The 23,416-nt window shown below is 41.9% G+C and overlaps 1 protein-coding gene across 1 annotated transcript in view; it reads right to left on the bottom strand.

Moving 5' to 3' along the window:
• slc25a21 (solute carrier family 25 member 21) overlaps positions 1 to 23,416 on the bottom strand; it is an 87,326-nt gene that overhangs the window by 4,247 nt on the left and 59,663 nt on the right. Inside the window, exons 3-8 of the mRNA XM_058616257.1 lie at positions 23,133 to 23,181; positions 12,620 to 12,703; positions 5,033 to 5,099; positions 3,967 to 4,026; positions 695 to 802; positions 427 to 591 (exon numbers count right to left, since the gene is read on the bottom strand). Coding sequence (XP_058472240.1) covers positions 427 to 591; positions 695 to 802; positions 3,967 to 4,026; positions 5,033 to 5,099; positions 12,620 to 12,703; positions 23,133 to 23,181 — 533 coding nt within the window. The remainder of the gene's footprint in view (positions 1 to 426; positions 592 to 694; positions 803 to 3,966; positions 4,027 to 5,032; positions 5,100 to 12,619; positions 12,704 to 23,132; positions 23,182 to 23,416) is intronic.

The following is a 23,416-nucleotide window of genomic DNA, read 5'->3' as shown; positions in this document are numbered from 1 at the left end:
GTACATGTGGAACTGGCGTATGGTAACGTTTCCATTAAACAAAATTAACTTTTGTTTGGGTCATCAGGCCCTGCCGGATGTGTAATCTGAGATTTCGGGGATGTTATGAGGAGCAAATAGACGAGGTATTAGCGGAGCTGATCTTACAAGCTCCGGTCTGATTTTCGCTTCCTCTTCACTTTGGCAGTCAAGCAAACTAATCACATAGTCAAACACTTGCTATTCCCCACTGGCAAGGTGACTGTGACACACGTGTATCACGTAGCCCGGGGTAAGAAAAAAAAGTTGGTGGAGTCAACGTTACATACATCAAAGCTAAAAGCCAGAGAGTGTGTATGTCACTCGGCTTGGATTTTGCTTTTGTGGGCACAAAAACAAAGCGGGGCTGGAGGTCAGTGTGATCATAGGTTTTGATTGGCATATTACCGGACTGGTGGGAATGGCATCCTTGACATTAAAGTAGAAGCCAAAGTAGATCATGTTGAAAACGCCATGGCGTCCAAGCGTTGATGTTAATCCTTTATTCAGACCCTGCAGTCCAAAGCCGCCCGCGTTTATGACGCGCCTGGCTTGAGCAAATGAGGAGGGTTGCTGTTTTAGAGAGAGCAAAATGAAAAAGAAGACATGTCAAAGGCTGATGCAAAACCATGTGATATTCATAGACTGTAATAAGGAGTATTTTATAGCTATCAACCTCTTTGAAGGCGTCTCTGTTGGCCTGGAGACTGACTTTCACCACCTCAAATGGATTGACAACAACTGCCTCAGTCAACCCTGCACCAAGACCTGCTGCAGACAGAGCCTGTGGAAGAAGAGGACATGATTAATAACTGTGGGGAATGCGGAGATAATATTCAAATACAGAGCGAGAGACGCACAAAAGAGTGACGGTGTGTCTCGGCTGCCAAAGCACAGAGCTGAATTGTCGTTTCACTTTTTTTTTTTTTTTTTTTTTAAACTAGTTCCCCAAGTCTTTGTTTGGTTTGAAATTCTGTCACTCCTCTGTCATTGTTACCCTTTGACAAATGTCTCAAGACAGACGGGACACCTGGGTTTGTTATCATTTGAGAAAAATGTCAGGTGACAGACAGGAGGGGGAGAACAAAAGACAGAAGAATGTGAGAGAAGTAGCAATGTCTTTATGATTAATCATTCAAGGAAGTGAAAATGTTATTTTCTAACACAACATTATTCCCTGTATAGCTGTAGAGCATGGTCCTGTGATATCTTCTTTTATATTTCATATCATTTGAGATGTGTCTAAAGTTGTGATGCTAATGCGACAAGAATTTCTGTCCATCTATAGATTGAAAATACAACTTATTATTGTGCAATCATTCTGAGCAAGCTCTCTTTTTCGAGACACCATCAAGTAACCACATTAGCTCTTCATAAATCTACATGCATGACGAGTATTTAACTTGCTGGAAGCTCCAACAGTGCACGTATTTCCATGAGGCAGTGCACGTTTGCATGTGCACGCGCGCATGTGTGCTCGGCGAGAAGCGTAATGGGAACATGTCAAGAGCGCGTCTCTTGCTCATTACTCTTCCAGGCCCTTTATCCTGCTGTCAGAGCCGCGGGACCCATCCTCTCAGACAGGCCTCGTGATGTTTACACAGCCAGCGAGCCACGTTTTAATTCCTTATTTGTGTTATTACTGTGTGTGTCCTCATTAATCAGTGTGAAGACATTCAGCTGTGCCATGAGGTAGAACTGGAGAGGGTTTTCAGAACCTGGAATTGACTCGCCCTAATGATCAGATGTGATTACACTCCTTGATACACCAGGGCCCTTTTGCGTGGAAAGGTAGTTGGAGGCAGGAGATAGTGAGATGGCGGCGGAAGAGGGGAACATGATGGATGGGACGGGTAAACATTTCTCGGCCAATGGCTGCAAAAACAAGCTGAAGATATGCGCCAGGACGGGACGCCCTCGATGCTCAGTTGCAGGTATGCCATCCATCACCGTTGACACTTGGCTGCCACCTGAATAGATGTGCGGCGACCGCACCTTGGAGACGCAAGTCTGTCAAGTTGGAAACTTTGACTCAGTGTAACTGATACCAGATTAGTCAAGATAGATGGAAGGACTTGTAATGTTTGTGGCCTGTGGTGAAACCAGTCTGCAGAATTAACAACTGCCAAGCAAACATACAGTAGAGCCCATTAGTTAGGGCAGTGTTATACATTACATTATTCTACCTTTACTCCAGCACACTTGGTTAATAAAAAAGGCTTGTACACAATTGTGCTATTCCCAATTTTTTTTTTATTAATTAATTAATTTATTTAGTTATTTATTTATGGCAGCGTCATCATGCCGGATTATGATCGCCTGAGGGATCAGCAATCAGGACAATCACTCGACATTTTGGTTGGCTGGATCACAATTAAACAGTGATTTCCCACAAAGCAGCTTATCAGATGATGAGTTATAAGCTGCGGTGAGCTTGTTTTAATATCACCCGTGATGCATTCTACGTGTTGTGGCTGAAACTGTTCTGCCGAGGCTGCTGTGCTGTGAATATACAGTTTTTCTCTTCAGCAAACATCAACACTGCCTCGCTCTGCAAAGCGTCGTTGTTGCACAATTATCTTCTTTGAAGAAGGTTATTGTTATTCTCAATAAAACTGACCAGGGAATCAATATCAATAAGTCTAGAGTGAGCACACATGTTGCTTAGCTGATTCATACAGCGTGAGCTGTGGGTTTTGGTCGTGCAGAAAAAACACATAGATTTCCCGCCCAGCATTTATATGCTTCCGCTGATACACACGGCTTTCTCCAGACTCCTATGACATACTGACGTAAAGGAACTCCTTATATAAGAGGGCACAAACATGTTTTGTGATGCCGGGGCGAGACCAAAATCCAAACCAAACACGTTGAGACATTCTTGAGACTCACATGAATGGGCCAGATGTACATATGGATAACCGGAAACATAATGCATCTGGCCACAGCTGACAGTGCAGAGGCATAGCCCAGCTAGTCTGCACTGTATTATATTTGATGTGTCATTTCAAATCCACTGTGATGGAATACATATCCAAATTTAAACAGTCCTGTATTTGCAGAATGGACTACACAGATTAAGATGTGAATTGATTAGCGCCCAGTAGGGCTGCAACTAACAATTCTTTTCATAACCGATCAATCCGTTGATTATTTTTTTCTGGTCCAGCCCTGGTGCCGAGCTGATCTTCCCAAGGCTACAACCATCCAACCCAGTCACAAAGAGAAGTCTGTACTTGGGAAACCTTCAAATACAGTATGTGATTCTATGGCAACAAGAAAGTGAAGAATTAAGGGTTGTTTTACTAATACCTTTATTTTTAAAGCTACAGCCCTACAACACCTTTCAAATTTATACTTGTTAAGACGGGGATGGAAATTCTTCAATGCAAAAGAAATTCCGCTCAACCGTTTTTGACTGAAGTTGGTTCCTGGACTATTATTAGTAACCTGTTTTACCGTCTGCGTTACAATTGGATGTGTTAGTCATCGGGGATGCTGTCAAATGTGCTTAAAAGCTGACAGAGTTGTTATTGTTATCCAGGCCATCGCCACTTAATCCCCACTTGATATTGATTTATTACAACACTTCTAATGTGAGAAGGCCATTGGTTTAGGTGACTCAGCTGTCTTCAAGTCAAATTTGTATTTGTGACAAAACTGTCTCTCTAAATCCAGCGCAAAAATGTGAATTAATGAATAATACATTCTGCAAATGTACGGATGCATTAAGCGAATTTGAACATGAAGTACCAATGAATACAGTGCACTGGCAAGCAACGTTTACATTTACATTAATTGATTTGACTGGTCAAATTATTCTTGGCATTAATCTTTGTCTCATGCCCCGATGGCAGTAGAGCTGAAATGGTGATTTTTGAACAGGTTTCCTGCTCATGTGTGATGCGAGTGAAAGTGTACTCAGGTGTTTCTGTGCCTCAAACTCACCAAAGCAGGAGACAAAGGGGTCAAACTCAGCAACTTCTTGTACTGCTCAAAAGTGAAGAACTGCAGGGGAAAGATCAGAATAAATGAGCTGTCAAAGTCACCATGCAGTCATATGCTTACGCCTCTGCACACGTACACACCCGCATACACACACACACAAGGATACACTCGATTAAAAGCAGTTACCTTAAAAACACGCATGAGGAAATGTGATTTATATCGGCTTAATGAGAACAGGAAAACAAAGCCACACTTTAAAAATTTAGATCTCAGTGGAAAGCAAAACATAATGTACATTCACAATAGGAGACACAGTCAATGACCTGTTTAAACCAGCAAAGGCCAAAATGCCAGCAGATGAGCTTTAATTTGCTCTAATTCTTCGCTCCAGACATTTCTCACAATCAGCCAGGTCACGATTAACCCATCTTCTCAGTGTGAGCGCTTATTAGTTCACACACCCTCGTCTCCAGCATCTCATTATGAGGCAGCGTCACACCAAGAATCAGGCCTCCGTGTAGCCCAAACCTGACTTACCCCCGTCACCGCATTACACAAAACGCTCATGTGGACGGAGACAGGCAAACAAAAGACGAGGCTCAGGAGAAAGCTTGCTGTAAATGTTTGTGCGCCAATATTTGGTATTAGGACTGAACAAATGGGTGAGGCCGAGGGTGTTGTGGGTTTAATGGACATGTATGCACCATGTTGGACTAACTGTGATCCCACTGTCAAGGCAGTAGGGCATGTTGCATTAGCTTTACAGTCAGGGTGTAATGGCTTACAGAAACCATGGTTTGGTTCATATATTGGTTGGTAAAAATAAAATGTCTAAAAAATTGCACAGGCTCAACATGTATTGTTCCGCATTAATGACATCAGCAATTCATCAACCAATGGATGCCATCAATGACATAAATATGCGTTATGTTGATTAAGAACAGGGAGTCATAATTAAATGTCATTCATCTGACTGAGTCATGAGGATGTGTCCGTCAGACGTCAGAGATACAGTGAAAACAAATACACTACAAAACAAAAAAAAACAGCAAACCCTTTATCTCACCTTGACTGCCCTCTTTGGTGTCTCTGCCAGAATCGGAGGTAGGATTCCCTTGTAAAAGCCAAAGATGCTGCAGAGAGACAGAAAACAAGACTCATCTTAGGACTGTTGAATGTATAGCTGCAGTCAAGCATACCCCTCATAGTTGTGCTGGCAGTGTATGTAGTTGTTCTGCATCAGTATTCAACCAATATGCACTAACTCCATCCTTTTAGGCACAAACACCTTTGCTTTTATATCTACACAGTTTCTACTGCATATTGTGACACTTTTAATGTTTCTCAAAACTCCACGTAAAAAAACAGGGGCAATTATGAAGCCCTTAGCACGTTCTCAAATACATATGTCACAGCAGCAGTCCAATCTCTGACAACAGCGAATATGTGTAGTTAGCGGGACTTAAAGTAAGCTCAGGAAATATATTGCTGCCGTCTGGCAGCGCGACTACCAAGAAATATGTTCAACCACAAAACCTCGGTAAACATCCTCTGCAGGAATTTGTGAAGGAAATGACTGAAGAGTTTATTTCAGCATCTCATACTGGAAGCTTCAAAACATGGTAGCCGTATAATTTTAGTCATTTGGTAAGTTTGCCTTAAGTAAATCACACATCCATGATTTAAGGCATACTTAAAAGCAGGGAAAATGATTCAGTGAGTTATGAATATAGAAACACATGCCTACGTTTAACACAAGCTGGATTTTGTCAGAAATTGATTTTATTATGAGGTATACTTAGAGTCCAGTTACATTGTTAGTTTTTCTCACATGTACCTGCTATAAACTGCACTAATTTGATATTTCAGTATTCAGTACAAACATGTTAATCCTATGATGCTAAGATTAAAAATGTTAGTTTAACTCAAACATGAAATGTTATTCAATTGGAGAAAGTAGAAAAATGTCAAACTACCAGCACACAGTGAGCAACGTTCTCCGTTCTGCCAAGTTGACAATAAGCATGTTTTTCTTATACATTCAGAACAGCATTTCTCTCATTGTTCAAATGGGTCGAATAGAACATTGTTTTGAACTTGTGCAGTTTGTAGAGCAGAGAAAAAGATGTCCCTTCTACAAAGAAAACTTGAAACATTTTCAATACAGAATGCAAGGAAACAAACATTGTGAGAGACACTGAGTAGCTCCATATAACAAGACACCAATTATGCATTTTCTGTTCTGTCTCAGCACTTCAAACCTTCTTCATAGATTCCAGCTGAATTGAAACGTTGGTGTTCTCCCTCAATTTTTATTTACTTGTGCACATTTGAATTCACAACACTATGGTTTTGGGCAACATTGACCTTTGCTAAACAAAATTGAATCAGTTCATCTTTAAGTCCATGTGAAGAAATTCCCTAAAAGTGACCAAGGCAAGTTTCAATACGTAAGGAGTTCTTTTCATCAGCATCAGTGAGCCAATAAGCATGCTGTTTGGCCAAGATCTAACAGTGCTCATGATGGGCTGTATCAAGACACAGATAAAGGAAGTTATTTCCCCAAACAAATATGAATATATAATAAATATGGGAGCAGAAAGTTCCATGTTTGAATTAGAGATGTTCCGATACCATTTTTTCCCTCCCGATACCGATACTTGTGCTGTAGGTATCGGCCGATACAGAGTACCGATACCAGTGTGTTATATAAAAATATATATCATACTATGCCTGCATGACTGGGATATGATTATCATTGGTGGTAAGGTTTGGCTCAGGTTAAATGAACAAATACAAATGGACACCATTTATTTTTACCAGTGGTATGTTTTCGTTTTTCAGCTTGTATGTTTGTTTTGACTCTGGTCCAAACACCGCAGCACTGGCAGAGCTTCATGTTTCCATGACGACTGACCGGGAAAGGACACGGGTGACATCATTTTTACATGACTCAGATTGTTAAAATGAGTCTCTGAAGTAACGCTAAACATTAAAAACAGAGGCATACATACGCAGGACACAGGTACGCTGGTTAGTTGTAGCGCTGCTCTTTTCGTTTAATAAAAAGGGCCGCTCCAGTTTGACTGTAGGCGTGCTAACGGAGCTAGCGCAGCTAACAACACTAATGGAGCTAACTGGTAAATACTGCCAAACCGCCAACATGATGAGCTAACGTTAGCTCCTTGTCTACAGGTGCATGGTGATCAGTTCTTCTTCACACCTCTAAAACAGCACAGCGCAACTGTTTCAAGAGCGGCGAAGAAGAACCGTGCCAGAGCTAACGGAGCTCTAATAAATAACGTGGTATCGGATCGGTGCATGGACTCCAGTACTCGCCGATACCGATGCCCACATTTTCGGCAGTATCGGAGGCATTTCCGATGCTGGTATCGGAATCGGAACAACTCTAGTTTGAATGCAGATTGGGGGTTTGCCATGATGTGTAACGTGTCATTTTTTGTTAAACAGATTTAATCAAATTGGTTTTAAAAATGTATTCTTCAAGAATTGGTATCCAAGTCAAGGTATTGATATTGATACCGTATCAAGAAATTTTGCCAAGCCCAAGTCACCTGGCTTTGAGGCATAATGATCACAGTGGAAAAAAAGTATAAATTATATTTCATGGATCAAGGGCATCAGGGACTATTATAGACGGCAAAAACAGAGCCTGTCTTTCACTAAGTTGCTTGAAAATGATAGCAAATATATGTTGGACAGAGAGGACAATGTGGCGTGACCGACTGCATCCTGTGAACAGAGGCACTAGATCTGTTGTGGCAACATTCTGTACAAGTCAACAGAGATGTTCTTGGTCGATTGGATCCAAGTGTAAATATTTTTGCTGTGGGCTCGTATGTACGCCGAGCATAACCTGAGAAGGACGGGCCATTACAGTTGCACAGAATGAAAAAAAACTGCAGTGAACCAAAAGTAATTATCAAAACATGGATCATAAAGTGACAGACTCTAGAGCTTTGGAAAAACATCAGCTGCTGGCATAACAGTCGAGACTTGTTCAAGTCTATTTTGATTTTTGACTCTTGCCAAATAGTTTAGATTAAGAAGTGAAACAAAATTAGCTTATACTGTAGATGAACCGTTTGAGACTAATGTTTATTTCTATTGGTGGCAACATTATTAAAATAAAGACATTGAACATTGGGACATCATATATGACAAATAGATTCTTGACAATTTAAGTTCTGAATTGTCAGACTTATGGACTGTGTGGGGCAAAAACCCAAACACTTATTGAGCTTCTCCTTTACAATAATATTGGCACACACAGAAGCATTATAATGAAGGTATCAAAAACTTTTTCATGGCCTACAGCTGTCGTGACTCTTCAACCAAGATGCTTGCAGGTGACAGAAAAAGTACTAAGAAGAACAAAATTGACATTATCCAAAGGTCGAATGAGGCGTGACTGACTGTATCCTGTGAACAGTGGCACCACTGCTGTTGTGGCAACACTTTTCAACAGAGATGATCTCGGTTGATTGGAACGGAGTGTAAACATTTTCACTGCTGGTTTACACTTCCCGAGAATATAACCTGAGAAGGACAGGCAATTGCACAACCAAAACTGCAGCAAACCAAAACTCATTATTACAACACTTGTCATCAGCCGAACCAGTTTTACGAAGTCAACCAATGTCATCAAGACCTCAACTGACAGGAGTGATACTTTAAACTAGAAATTAATTCTTTGTGTCTTTTGTGTAAACAAGTCATTTAAGTCAGACGGAAGGCCCTTCCCTTAACTCTCTATGTCCATGCAAATAGTGGCCATAGATTCCCCGGGTGTGGTCAGGCTGGGGAGCCACCAGGTGACGGAGGGAGAGTGAAATATGTTACAGAATGAATATGGCTTTCCGAGAGTGGCATTCATTTGAATTCTAATTTGATTCCCAATGTAAAGTACACACCAGGTCCCTTTTTGGCTTTCCTAAACAAATGGCTTCCTGACCGGGTGAAGGACCTGTGTACGAGTTGGTGTGTTTTTGTGTGAATGGTTTGGCCTTCATTTTCATAAACCTTTCCTTTTTTAAACAGCCTCCATCCACTCTGGAGGAGAGGAGCACACAGGAAAAGACACATTTCATGAAATAAACTGGCCAATAATATCCCTCAGACATGTGCATATGCAAAATGTAAAAAAAAAAATTAATTTGCATTCAAAACAAACGGGATGAAATGATTGTCATCAGCAGAATTCTGTGCAAATTTTCACAGCTCTGTCATGAGAAATATGAGCTGCCCCAGGGAACATTTCAACATGTAAACAACCGGCATGCTTCATCTACAAATATTTGCACTTTCCCAGTGACTACTATAACCTTGTCACTGAGAGGAACAATGAGGCGGCAGGAGACACTGAATACAGACACAAATAAGCCTCTTTACTTTGTACTTTCATTTAATGATCCAATATCACTTCCTTAAAGACTATCGTTATATACGATGGCCTTTTCCTGTGCACGTGTGACGCTTTAACCCTGTCGTCTCTTGTGGCCAGACCTCATTGAGTGGAAAGACTGGCCACTCGAGAGACAAGAAACACGGTGGGAGATGCTCTACTTAAGGTGCTGCCAAGCCTACAGGCAGATGTCTGGTTGTATTTCAGATTTAAAAACTATGACGACAGCGAGGAGATGGACAAAAGCAAAGCCATATGCAAGATGCTGTTTGTTTATAAATGACGAAAGTGAAGACTAATTTATTGACGTGGTGGGAGGAAAACGGGAATAATATCTGGGGTATTTGTTTGCTGGTTGTGTTACAGTAAGATAGATCCTTTTTTTTTGTTTTACCTGTATGTGCTTAATTAAAGCAGCACTTCTTACATTTACAATTAGAGATGTAACGATATGAAAATTTCATATCACGGTTATCGTGACCAAAATTATCACGGTTATCAATATTATCACGGTATTGTTAGATGTGTTCAAAATGTTCCAAAAGTACTGAACACACACACTGAAATCTTTTAACCAAGTTTTATTTAAAAAAAGATATTTTATATTATATGATTATTATTATTATTATTATTATTATTATTATTATTATTAATAATAATAATTATCATCTGACTGACTGACACAAACACACACACACACAGGTCCTCACTCTGTGTCGGATAATAATTAAGTAGCAGCGGTCGTACACAGCATAAAAATTAAATAAAAAAACACAGAAACAAAAACATTTTGGTCTGCTACGGTATGTGTCGTCTGCACACTACTCGCTTTCGCGAGACAAACCATGACGTTTCCCACTATTCCTAAATCCCGTTTTTGTTGACTTACTCGCTGAAAAGTTGTGTGTGGTGGTCACGGAGATGGCTCATCATATTGGAAGTGGCTTCGCGGAGATTTTTTTTTTGCATTTTCTGCACAAGGATTGATTGTCTTCAATTATTTTACCCTCAACATCCTTTAAAAATACAAAATATGCCCAGATTTCTGATTTTACGGGGGGTAATCTCTGGAGTGCAGGTGGCTTCAGCCGTGTTGTCGCTGGACAGACAGTGCAAACTGCGCATGCGCGCCCGCTTGAGCGAGTGCCGTTCAGGTGCTGCTGCTTCTCCAGGAAATGAGCAGTATCACTGTGAGTTTTTCGGTAATCAGTTGCGGTAATCAATCACGGTTTTAACGATAATTAAAATTTAAAACGGTATGATAACCGTCGGGAATTTTACCGCGGTTTATCGTCATACCGGTAATCGTTACATCCCTATTTACAATGTACAAATGATTTAACTAAATGTAAAAAAAGCAATATTTTGGGAAAGTAAAACGTATCAGGCCATCACCCACTGACTTAAGAGACAGGAAGTTAGTTGAACATCCTTACCTCTGTCCAAAGTTTACAAAATTCTACACCGACAACCTTAAACCTCACTACCTAGCAGTGCTACTTGGACAGAATTTGAAATGTAACATGAATCATCAAGGCATGAAAGTAAGGAAGCTTTCTAAAACAAAAAAAGAAAAGTGAACTTTCCATTTAACCTGTCTGCTGCTTCATATAAGCTAAACACGTAATCTGATGGACAAGCTTATGTGCATTTCTTCACACTTCCAGGAAAGTATACATTTTTTGCATGGGTGGTCCCAGCTGGAGGCGACCCCCAACCCCAACCCCGCACCATTAGTTCCGGGCATTTGTCACTAATCTGCTGTACGAAGGATAACGTGCTCCACTGTAATGAAAGTGTCCTTTTAATAACACCGTGGCCTTGCATTGGGTCCCGACCCAGTCTCTTCATACCACACTGGTAAAGAATGCTTGAGAGTAAAGTCTTTTTGTTTGCCTCCAGACGGAAACACTTAACACATGCTTGTGCTGGTGCACCCACATGCAAGAGAAAAGGGAAGCGTGGCCAGTAAGGCAATACCCAACCTTGTCTTGATGTACGTAGCTCTTATTGTCACGCAACTACAAGATTTCATGCCACATTTTCCTGATTTAACACCACTACATCTGTTGTGTAATAGCTTTTGTACAAGCAAATCTCTAATGTCTTCCTACAAATCTGGCAAAATCCCGTCTCGCTATAATAAAACGTATGTTTAATTATTATGTTCAAGCTTTACAGTGTCAAATAGATGGGGTCATACATATTTCCATGTCTTTCCTCAGTTTAATCACTGAGCTTGAAACTGAGAGCTCAGGTTTCCTCCCTCATCGCCTCTGCTAGAGTGGAGCCTGGTGTTAGCTCAGTCCTGCCATGAGCTGAAAGGAAGTGTTTATTTTTAATAATAATTCTACAACAGCAGAGCTTAACACTATTTGTATAAATTATAACTAAGTGGTTTGGCCTGGAGGTAGGACTCGATGTGCTACTGGGGAGTGATTACGGCCTCAACAAAAATATACCTTTAGTGATAATTGGTTCGACACTAAGTGAATCTTCTGTCTGTTGGGACACATGCCATGGCTCGATTGTATGAGTGTACAAGCCAAATAGCTGTCATAGCTGACGGCGTTGACGCCGGGTAATTTGGCGACCATTGTGTCATGTCAGATTTCTCTACAAAGATTCAAGCGGACCTACTCCCAGTGGGCACACCCAAAAAGTATGCACCTACACACGCATTAAGTTTCACACCGAGTGTGTGCAGGGTGAAAAGGGCACAGCTACTATTTCAGGATACCTGTGTCTGTTGAACTGCAGCCAACAGAGGATTCCCAACTGTCACGAGTTGGCCTCGTGCTTGCTCACACCTTGCAGCAGATCAACTTTATATCCCCTGTAAAGCTGTCATCTCGCCGTAAACCGAGCGAGTGGCAACTACTTTCTCCTACGCCTGCACTGTCTCACAGACCTGTCACATGGCAGGCAGAGGAGGAGGGACGGTGGGAGGATGACCATCTTTATTTGGCTTTGAAAATGTAATATTTCTGTGTATTCTTATTCAATGAGAGGCATAAACTTGAGTCGTAAGGCCTGCTGCAGGATAGACACTTAAAGACAGCAGGCTAAAAGCAACTAACACCTTTAGCTTTCTAATAAAAAAGAAGGAACAAAGTATTCCTTCTCTTCACACAGGAATCAAAAAGACGATTTCCACTGATGTCTAGAGAAATGGAATTTCTATCTTTCTTGTACTGTAGATGGCAACAACTTTTATGGAGAACATACCCCTCATTGCGGAAGATGGTCCGGAAGCAGTCACCCAGACTCTTGTAGCTGTGAGGATCATTTGAACCCCTCTGGATCTGGAATCTGAAATAAAGAAAACTGTCAGTAAAGCGTCCATCAACATTCATTTCACAGCTTTGTTGTTACTGAAATCCAGATACCGAGATCTGATGTTTTTCATTCATGAGCTCATTTATTTCCTTGATTTCCCCTCTACCTATTAGCATTTTTACTTCCTCTGCTAAAATGTGAGGCTCTTACTTTTACCCCCAAGCATAGCAGAGAACCCAAACATTTATTTAACCCAACCAAACCAATTAGCCACCCTACTCCCCTGGACTGAGCCTTTTGTAGCAAGGTTTTCAGCCGCTAACATGCAGGTGAGCCAATTGTAAGAGCTCTTGAGTTACGTGTAAATTTTTAATATGATGGAGCCAGTTGAAGGACTTATATATAGCAAACATACCAGTGCCTCCCTAATAACGACAGTGGAGCTGTGTGTAAATATTTTACATGAGAAACTAGCTGAACGTCAAAGAATGAATATAAATGGTGCTTGTTTCCAATAAAGGTACACTAATGGTGTAAGTAGAGATATAATTACATTCATCACAAACTCTAAAAAACATGAATGAAAACAAATGGCCTGATAAGACGAAACATAGATATGAGACTTGATATTTTGACATATTGTGATTAATGAAACAACAAATAAAAGATCTAACAGCGAGACATGACAACTTGAAGAATTTATGAACATTTTTATAAAAAGAGGACATTTGAGGAAAAACAAGAGTGAAGAGAGTAGGAGGTAATGGGACAAGAGAAAGATTCCCTCCTCATATGGCTTCAACTGCCAGGTCACAAGGTCAGCAGTAAGTCGTCCATGCGGGTGCCTGATGGGGCCATAAAGAGCCCCTGGGCTCCAGTGGAGGGGGAGTTTAGTGGGGTGAGCGGCCTTTCATAACAGATTAACATCTTAGAGGGGTGTCCCTCAAATCCTATTTGGTGGATTCCCAAATAGCTTGTAACCCGTTCCTGAAAACCAGTTAAAACAGCATAATAAATAGATGTCTGACACCATATTAAAGAAGAAGAAACGAAGGACTCCAGGTATGAGGGGATGGTAGAATAAAGGGTACAAAGGGGATGTGGAAGATTTAAGACTACTGGGACTTGTAAACAAATTCAAATCTGGCTTAATTGAAGGCATACGATGCTGGGGTCAAGAACGGTAGAGACCCTGTCCACAGTCTCCTTTCGCCTCCCTTGCTATGTGTGCCCCGACCTGAACCGGCCCTGAGAGAGTAGAGTTGCCAGGACTGTGGTCCGGTTCCAGCCCCCTGAGTCCACTTGCGACCCTGGGGTCAACTCATTTCCTCATGGCCCTCTTCTACCCTGCCATAAAAGCCAAAGACCAAACAGCATGGCCCAGGGAGTGGGAGATAATAGGGAGGACTAGAAGAACTTGGGCAGCAGGGGAACAGTCAGGCCCCTGGCTAGGAAGCTGCAAATGTTTCTTTTCACAGCAACCAAAAGCGGGAAATAAGATCCAAAGTAGTCTTGGTTAAATGTCCGGAGTATTTGTACAGAAAAAGAGCTCAAGTTTCATAAGGCCTCAGATAATAAGCGGATATACAGGTTGGCAGAAGAAAAGAAAAAGATGGCCTCCATGAATGCAGCAGATTCACTTGGCCTTGGAGTCAGACATGCAGATAATGAACTCTTCAGACATAACTCAAGGAAGAAAAGCAAATCCCTGAAGATTCTTGAAAACACAACTTGGAGCGTCTCGTTCAATCACTAGCCAAAGCTATTTGAGGTAGAGTATACTCCGAGGTGATGATATCTGTGAGTTCATCAAGAGTCCCCCCCTTCCTTCCCCTTCCAGCATCGTACTCGTCCTGTGTTTGTGCTTTACAGGCCCCTGAGCTACCTAGGTGAGGGTGAAGGTGAGGGCAGGTTGGTGCTTCTCCGAGTGAGACAAGCACGCTGGGGTAAATAATCCTCAAGACCTAGTCCACCTGACCCCTACTGCCTATAAAATACAAATCCTGGGCATCCACAGAGAAGTCAAAAAGGTAAATGAGGGCGGAGAAACTCGATTGAGCGCCATTCTTTGTATTTTTATGGACAGGAGCGCAGTGTTTGAGGGCCTTGCAAGGCCGTGTCCGCTCCCAGACCCGATGGTAATGGGCTCAACCTGGGGACCAACAAGACAAGCTGTCACCCCAGAGAAGATGAGATGTTGAAGTAAGGCTCATTAATGACGGTGTTAAAAATGCCTATGGGAGGGGGTGAGGGGGGTTAGTAGGTTGATCAAAAGGCAAAAGCTTGATGGCCTTACTTTTAAAAGGGGTAAGGTAAGCCTTTTAGGAGCTCTTAAAAATATGTCCCATTAAATGAGGGGTGTATTCCCTCAGTGGCAAAATGTATTTGGATGACTTGCTCAGTTTAAAATTTAAAACCCCATAGGAGACGTAATGACCATCTACAATAGGCAGTTTTTATTATAATAAAATAATAATATTAATAAAATTTTATTTGTAAGCGCCTTTCAAACACTCAACTTACATATTAAATTTATGCTATAATTATATTGCAGTATCTGAAATTGTGCAATTTCCTGTCCGTAAATGTTTATTCACACGTCGCCTCTGTATTTGAATTGGTTGCTACAGTGATAGCCTTGATTTGCTCACGCCATCCCAATTAGAATTTCAAGTGTTTCATCAAAAGGGGAGAAAGACTAAGTCACCAGAGGAAGGGATGAATTGTTCAGTCTGAAGTACATGAGACAATTTGGAAGGCAACATAAAGAGAAAAATCTATTTTTTACAGCCAGACAGTTAATTTTAATGAGCAGGATCATAAAAATGGTAAAAGTCCATTGCATTGGTACATGAGGTTACGAGCACATTTCAGACCTAAATGATCCAATATGGCAAATGCAACCAAACGGCAAAACTTGTGCTTCAGGGTCACTAAATGTAACCAGAAATAAAATGTCTGGCTGCTGCTGCTTTAACCACTCACCATTGTTGACAGCCACCGACTGACCCACAACTGATGACTAACAATAACTGTGTAAAAATACAACATGTAGTACGACACTTAAAGCATATGCAGTGTAAAACTATTCGATTGGGACACACTCATTTCCCTTCGCTTTTTCACTCGCACAGGAGGAGTCCAATAAAGACAGATCTTTGGAAGGAAGATCATAAAAATAAAGTTGAGGGCAAATTATAAACCTTTGGTGCACTAGACATGGCAGGCGGCCAGAGCTTGATCTGGGCCTAACCATTTTGGGTTTCTCCAGCACCACAGACCTACTGGACCTGGGACATCCAAGGTTACTGAGCAAGGCTTTGGTGGAGATGAGAAAGAAAATGTTATTCCGACTTTTAAAATGCAGATGACATCCCCTTGACTCCTTTGATTCTCTTTGGTGATGTTGGGACCAGTTTGCCAGTCCAGATGTTTGCTCATATACCATGACCTCTGTGACCTGAGATCAGGCTGCATTACTGTGGAAGGGCAGGAAAAGCGCTACATAAAACAGCGTGGGGACAGGCTAGGCAGATACAGGCCGAGACCGAGACTCAGATGTTTTGAGTATTACTTCTGGTTGACTGATAGATCACTCTGTATGTTAGAGTGGACTGGAGCAAATTTAGAAAGCCACTAATTCATAAGTGGAACGGATAGGTGGAAAAAATGAGCAGTCTTACTGACATTTCCAGAAAGTGGTTGCATGGCAGAGAGGATTTCTTGGGTGTTTAACCTGGGGTCTCTTAACCTCTGCCAAGTGCCGTTAACTGAAATTATGGTGCTAATGTTAGAGCTGTAGTTTTAATTATACAACGATATAACCATTTGTTCCCACAAAATCCTTAAGAGAGCAATTTCTTTTAGAATGGACTAGATTTAGTCACAATTTCAATAGAGGAAGACATAAATGAATGGGTGGATAATGTCAAGAAAAACAGTAAGTAGGTTAGGACTATCTGGTGGTTATAGAGTGTCCAGACCAACAACAGTAACAGCCACTTTGATGTGAGGAAATGCTGCAGGATTTCGGAGACTCCACTGACAGCAGGTAACCGAGGACTATAACACAGTGTGCTCCAGACAACAGCCCTGCATGTTTCCAGAGAGAAACCCGAGAGTTTCAAGAACACGGCACCATCTCATCCGACTGCTGCCGCAAAAAAAAAAAAAAAACACCAAAAAGAAAGTGCTTCATTTGCATTATTAAATCTATTTCTGCATTTGTAAACTGGTGAGTTTTGTGGTGACAAACATACCTGACAAGGCCTGTTGCAGGATTTTGTGGTTTGTGTAGCAAAACTTTACAACTGCAATTATAATACATAAACAAGTATGCACCTAAACATTGTTTGTGGCACTCACAACTGTGGAAAGTCTTGGTCGACAGTGGTCTGTTGTTCCACAGAGCCGGCCTCTTTTTCTTTCACCTTCTTAAGTTAATTTTTTTAAGATGAGAAACTTGGCAGGGGAGAGCCAAACACATGTTGTATAAAGAAAACATGAAGCAATTGCAAATGTCTTAACAAAGACATATCTCCTGCAGTCAACTTCAGAAGCCACTTCCTTGTTACAGATTCCTTCCCAACATTTGTTGTCGAGCAAAAGCAACTCCAACAAAGGCAAGACCTCTACATGTGTGAGCACACTATGTACAATTTAATTGTTGTAGAGTGTGCATATACACGCCACACAATTTGGTGCAGGAACCATGCTGAGCCCTTAAGTGTCTGTTAGATAAAGTTAAAGCTCAAGTATAGATGACTACAATTACATCAACCGAGCACTATGTGTAAAGGCAAGATCACATGCTTCAAGCTTTTAATGAGCACAGAGTTCTAATGTAGGAAAGTGCCACACAACCTTCTGCATTGGCTGCTATTTGCCACACTGTTTTTGCAGTGGTGGTCTCGGTGACACTCATTGTTGCTTAAATTGAAAAAAGCCCTTCCAGGTAAACCCAAAACTGCTACAAAGTGGAGCAAGAGGTTGGGAAAGGAGCAATGGTAGTGGGATAAGGGATGTACAGACGGGCATGTGTGCGTTTTTCTCAGAGTCGGAAAGAAAATGATGGGGCAGCAGGGGGGCAGCGCTGTGGTTTCAGCACAGTCAGGGTCTAGTGAAATCAAAGCACACAATGCCTCAACTCTGTAATTAGTGCACTGGAATGTGAACCCCTTCAATGATAATGATTACAGGTGCTCCAGTACGACACATACACACCGACATGCACATCTGCTCTTTATGTCTTCCTCTATCTATAGCTGAAAATTTGCAATCTATTTGAGACCGCGAGTAACATGCCCAACATCTGTGAGTAACTGCAACAACATCTGTCGCAACATTAAAAGTAATGGTCAGTGTGTTTAAAGTTTATTTTTCTGGCATTTTGTTTTCGTTAGATGCCCATAAAGGGTGAGAGGAAATCAACGTGGCAGTTACTCGGTTATCACCAAACACCGCTGGGACCACCATGGCGCCCCATTTTTAGGTCCCAAATTTTACATTATGCCATAAATTAAATTTACCAAATCATTGTACGAAGCTGTGTGTGGTACAGTTTTCCATGATGCCGACAGGAAAATGGGCGGAAATGATTTTTGTTTTACAATATATGCATCGGACAAAGGAACAGTTAAAGCACATGTAGTGTTATGTCAATTATTTTGCCTCTTTGGTTTGGATTTCTTGGGTGTAGCAGATATTGCTTTGTGCAATATATGTTCATGGTTAGTAGTATTGGCCAGTTTTAGAGTAGCACTGTTTCTAGGCCGAGGTTGAAATATAATTACAGTTGGTCAAAGGTGCAAAAATGAAATTGGTAATTAATGGGATGGGAATTTGCACCAACATCAATGCAGGATATACAGATTATGAGGTGCGGATCATTTCACTACTAGAAATTTTTAGGGTAGAGCAAGTGAACACGGTCAGTATGACTGGGATTCAAGGGCATCATGTTTAGTCCTGTCAAAAATGCTAATCAGTTCTTCTCATGGAAATACCGTGAAGTTTCTCCACTCCCTCACGCACTGAGGGGATGCACGGTCTAAGCTCGGGTTGTCCGCTTTGTGCATGCATGTGTTTGAGTTTACACTGCGAGTAAAGCCTTGCCCTGCAGTCTCACAGCGCCGAGGGGATTGGGAGCCGACTTGACGACTGCTGACCTGCCTGTTCCTTTACAAGGAAAGATCAGCTATCAGGCTGCTGCTGCTTTGTGCCCTGCTGTTTGAGGGTTGTGTCAGGGATTCCTCCATAAGTGCAATGGGGTTCACCAAGCAGTTGGGGGCAAATGGAGGTGGAGGCAGAGAAGACAGAGGAGGGGGTGAGGACATTGGCCATCCTCAGCGTTGTCACACGCTCCCAAAAAGACTGGACGTCATCTGTCAAAGCTCTCATCAAAGATCACTTTCAAGCCCCCCAAGTGGGGCACACTTTCATGCTTGCTGTGACCAAATGGAGGTAGCGTTGCCATGGATACTGCTGCGAGCAAGGGCCAGTACCAGGTTTTTCTAATCAGGCTTGAAAAGGCTACTGGCAAGCTTTGTGGTTTTGCAGCAACTCTGACAGGCATGTCATACAATACAATTTACAGAATTGCATAATTCAATACAAATCTTCTAAAACACATGTACAACAGAGATTTAGAACAAAACACTACATAATCACTCGACAAACTACAAATTCAGAAGTAATGGTAGAAGTTCAAACAATGCATTCCACATGATGTTGATGACGTTGTTACAAGGTTTATATTAACAAAAGTTGTGGGTGATTCAAACAACAGGCTACATGAAATGGTCGCCGACAAACTAAAACCACATAAGACAGAATGTGAAAACAGTTAATGTTCGGTGGGAGGGGCTAAAAAAAGCTGGATGATGAGTGTTTAATGGAGAGCGAGGAATAAAAGGATGACAAGCAGCGGTGAAATGACGCAACGGACAATGAGAGTGCAAGAAAGACAAACACCAGAGGGAGAAGAGAAGTGGTGGAGGAGGGGCTCATTAATATGCTCTTTACATCTATGGTGCTTATGACGGCAAATGCACCAGATCGTGGGCACGAAGTCGGAACCTGTAGGATGTTTAGGCAGATGCAGACATGAAGGCTGGGTTTGGAGGGAAGCTAAAGTGAGTGATGGGAAATCTCTTTCAGATGAGCCCCGAGTATGTTTGCACATGCATGTGTAATAGGGGCGGAGCTCCGTGTAACAAGATCTCGACATGAAGGGAAAGGCGGGCTCAGTGCAACTCTCTAATGAGAGGGAGAACCTGATCAGAGTCAGATGGGGTGCCCCAAGCGCACAGCCCCCTGCAGAAAATGCCGCCCGACACCCTTTGTTACCTCCAAGTGAGCTGAGACCAACCCATGAACCATGTAACTAGGTGGTTTCCAGGTTAATGAAAAGCTGTAACTCCAGTCCCACTGTCTTTCTGCTAAACTGACGATTACCCTCGCTACCCACACCGCACCTTCCATCTTCACCCCCACATTCCTGCCCATAGCCATGAGGAAAGAGTGAGGGTCAGGGGCAATTAACTGTTTACTTTGTGTGAAGTATGCTACATTTACATTTTTAGGCCGACTTTGATCCAAAGTGACTTACATGCTTCATTTTCTTGGATTACATGTGTTTAAAAAGCAACAAGGAATGAGAAACGGCAGATTTGAAGATGGGTCATAAATAGTTCTCCCAAATGTCAAACACTTCATAATTCTTCCACATACCACACTTGGTTCAGAATATTTTTCCCGAACGCCCATGATGACACCCCACTGTTTTATGAATGCTCAAAGAAATGCGACTTTAAATAAGACACAGAGTATGCAACATTTTCTCAACAGTGGTAATGATTAAAAACGTTTGTATTTTTATTTGATGAGAAACAAAATGTTCTGGGGTTCTGGCCATGTGAAGAATTGATCCAATTCATTCAAACTGCACGAACAATTCTCTTATCAACTTACAACTACAAGTGCATCTACCAGCTCATTTAAAAATGGCTAATATAAAGTTATACAAGTTAAACTCTATCACAACGATGAAAGAGGTTGTAAGTCAGTGTGCTGGGAGGTGGGCTCTGCAGGAGTCCCTCAGATGTAAGATAGATGTACTTGTTAGTGAAGGTGAGTAACAGGGGTCATGGCTCGACTGGTCAGTGAGCCCGCTGCGGGGAGTGAAAGTGAAACAACAAAGGCAAAAATACACACTGTGAATCATTTGAAAAGACTTTCACCTTTAGGTCTATATATACAAGAATGTCCAGCGTGGGCAAGTCAAATATTTCCACTATTCTCTTTAAAGAAATCAACCCTTCCTCCTGTGTTGTTCTGAGCCAAATATTTGTCATTCGGGGATTTCCACTCTTATTTTCTTTCTTTGATTGACATCGTACAAGATCCAATTTTGCGCTTAAATCATGCTGAAAGTTACATGTCAGCATCTTTTCAAATCACTGGAACTCCGCTTTTCTTTTGTTTGGCACAGCAGCTGACTTGGAAGATGAATCTGGGTTTTTTTCCTCTTAAGCAAAACACTGTCAAACAGTGATGTTTCAAATTCATAACATTATTCGGGTACTGGAGGAGAATCCTGACTATTCCGAGGGCAATTCATACAACTGCAGTTCACAAGTCCCAGCTTCTGCCTCTTGGAGACGCATAAAACAGGTAAAAATCATCTCTCAGGCAGGTACACACTTTGGCAAGTTTACTTTCAAAATAATAATAAAAAAAAAAACTGAAGGGAAAAAAGGGAAGAAAGAAAGGGGAGAAGGAAGGCAAAAAACCCTTTGATTCCAAGTTGGTGGAAAAATGTAAATTTACTCCAGTTGCTGTTCAATTTGGACCAGTGGACATTAAAGCAGGAGCCAGTGCCTAATAAGAGCCATGCCATACACACACACACAAGGAGAGAGGGAGAGAGAGACCCACTGGAAGTGTGTCTGCGTCTGACTCTCGGCTCCAAGGCTTCTGCTAATGGATTTCAGCTCCTCAGCATCCCAATTAGCTGGTATGTTTGCTTTGGTTATGAATTCGTGTGTGGATATCAAGTGTGTGAACATGCATGCACATGGACACACGCGTTGCATTTCCCTGTGTGCGCCTGTCACACACTAAAAACAATATCCAAATGTCAATTAGAAAGCAACATATTGTGCTCTTTGCAGTTTGTTTACAAAACAAAGGTGCATGCCCTGAGCTGAGACCAAAAGGAATCAATTTGCACCTACTCTCAGCAACAGGACGTTTATCAACGCGAACACATGGCAACGCAAACAGAAAAACAAACAGATAAACCTGTCCAGATTTAGAGCAGCTTTTACCACTTTCTAAAGGAAGAGCATTACAAAGAAAATAGTGAGTGCACTTTTAACCCTGACCCTGTGTGAGGACGGACGACCGAGCTCAAGACTTACCTGTAATAAACCCCCGACATCTCTGCACGTGACCATAAATCACACCGCGTGCCTTCAAAGTATCAAATATCGCTTGATACAGCATTGCTGGCCCTGAGCTTTTATCCCTGCGTTTCCTTCTCTGTGTTCTGGTGGTGGTAATGCCTTCAAAGTGCAACCATCTCACTTTTTTTTTTTTAAAAGGCACACTGGGCAATTTATTTACCAAGAAACTGCTGCCATAAATGACAGAAAAAGCAGTACAATTTACTGACGAGTAGTGAATGGGGCAGGGGGGCTCAGAACGAAGCCAGAGGTCTTGGCTGGGCCTGTGAAAGACTATAAAGCTTTAGTAGTAGCCCACGACCTGTTTATGGCTGACTGAGACACTGTGGTGTGAGGCTCTTGATCACTCCGCAACTCAAGGCTGCTGCTGCTGCCGCCGTCGCTCTTGCGTAGGGAGGGCGATGCAGACGGAAAACAAGACATTAAATGCAGCAAATGCATGTATAGCATCAGACATACTCTGCTGCAAGTCAACGATTCTGTCTGGAACTTTTAAACAACACGAGAAAAAAAAAAGAGGAAAAGGAAATGCCTGGTGCTCATCTCTTAAATCAAGTTATAAGGTTAAAAAAAATGATTTGAAAACATCAAACATTGTGTGGAGAATGAATGGGTAAATGATGCATTTCATTTTCCACAAAATGCCTAATGCTCTAGGACTTGGTGCCCATTGTGTGTGTGTGTGTGTGTGTGTGTGTGTGTGTGTGTGTGTGTGTGTGTGTGTGTGTGTGTGTGTGTGTGTGTGTGTGTGTGTGTGTGTGTGTGTGTGTGTGTGTGTGTGTGTGGAGAGAGCGAGAGAGAGTCAGGCTCGCTGAGCTGGGACATAAAGAGCTGGTATGTGCGGAACTTCACTACGCAGACCCACTTACCCACCGAGAGGATTCGTAGCAGATGTGAACTAAAATGGCTTTCTCGTTAGTAGCTCATACCTTAGGTGAAGTAACAAAAACGATGAGAAAATGTTTGTGTGTTTGTGGGCAGAGCGTGTGGCTTACCTCGTCTTCACCACATCGAGGGGATGCATCAAGCAGATCTCTACCAGACCTAAGAAATAAAAAATAACCAGGATCAGTGATTTTAATAGCCCAATGACATGTTTGTCTGTCGATCAGAAACAAGGTTCATATCACTAATTTATGTAGTATCTATGCGTTTAAGGGTAAAGCCTCCTCATTAAGGTAACTAAACATCAAGGCGACAGGAGCGGCGGAGATACCAAATAGGAGCTGCATGAGCCGGGACTGAAAATGTAATATTTGTTCTCAAGACACATGTAGCA

Source organism: Solea solea, chromosome 18 (genome assembly GCF_958295425.1).
Source record: "Solea solea chromosome 18, fSolSol10.1, whole genome shotgun sequence".
In the NCBI taxonomy this organism is placed as follows: Eukaryota; Metazoa; Chordata; class Actinopteri; order Pleuronectiformes; family Soleidae; genus Solea; species Solea solea.
The sequence above is the reverse complement of the archived record's forward strand: the minus strand, read 5'-3'. Positions and strand labels throughout refer to the sequence as shown.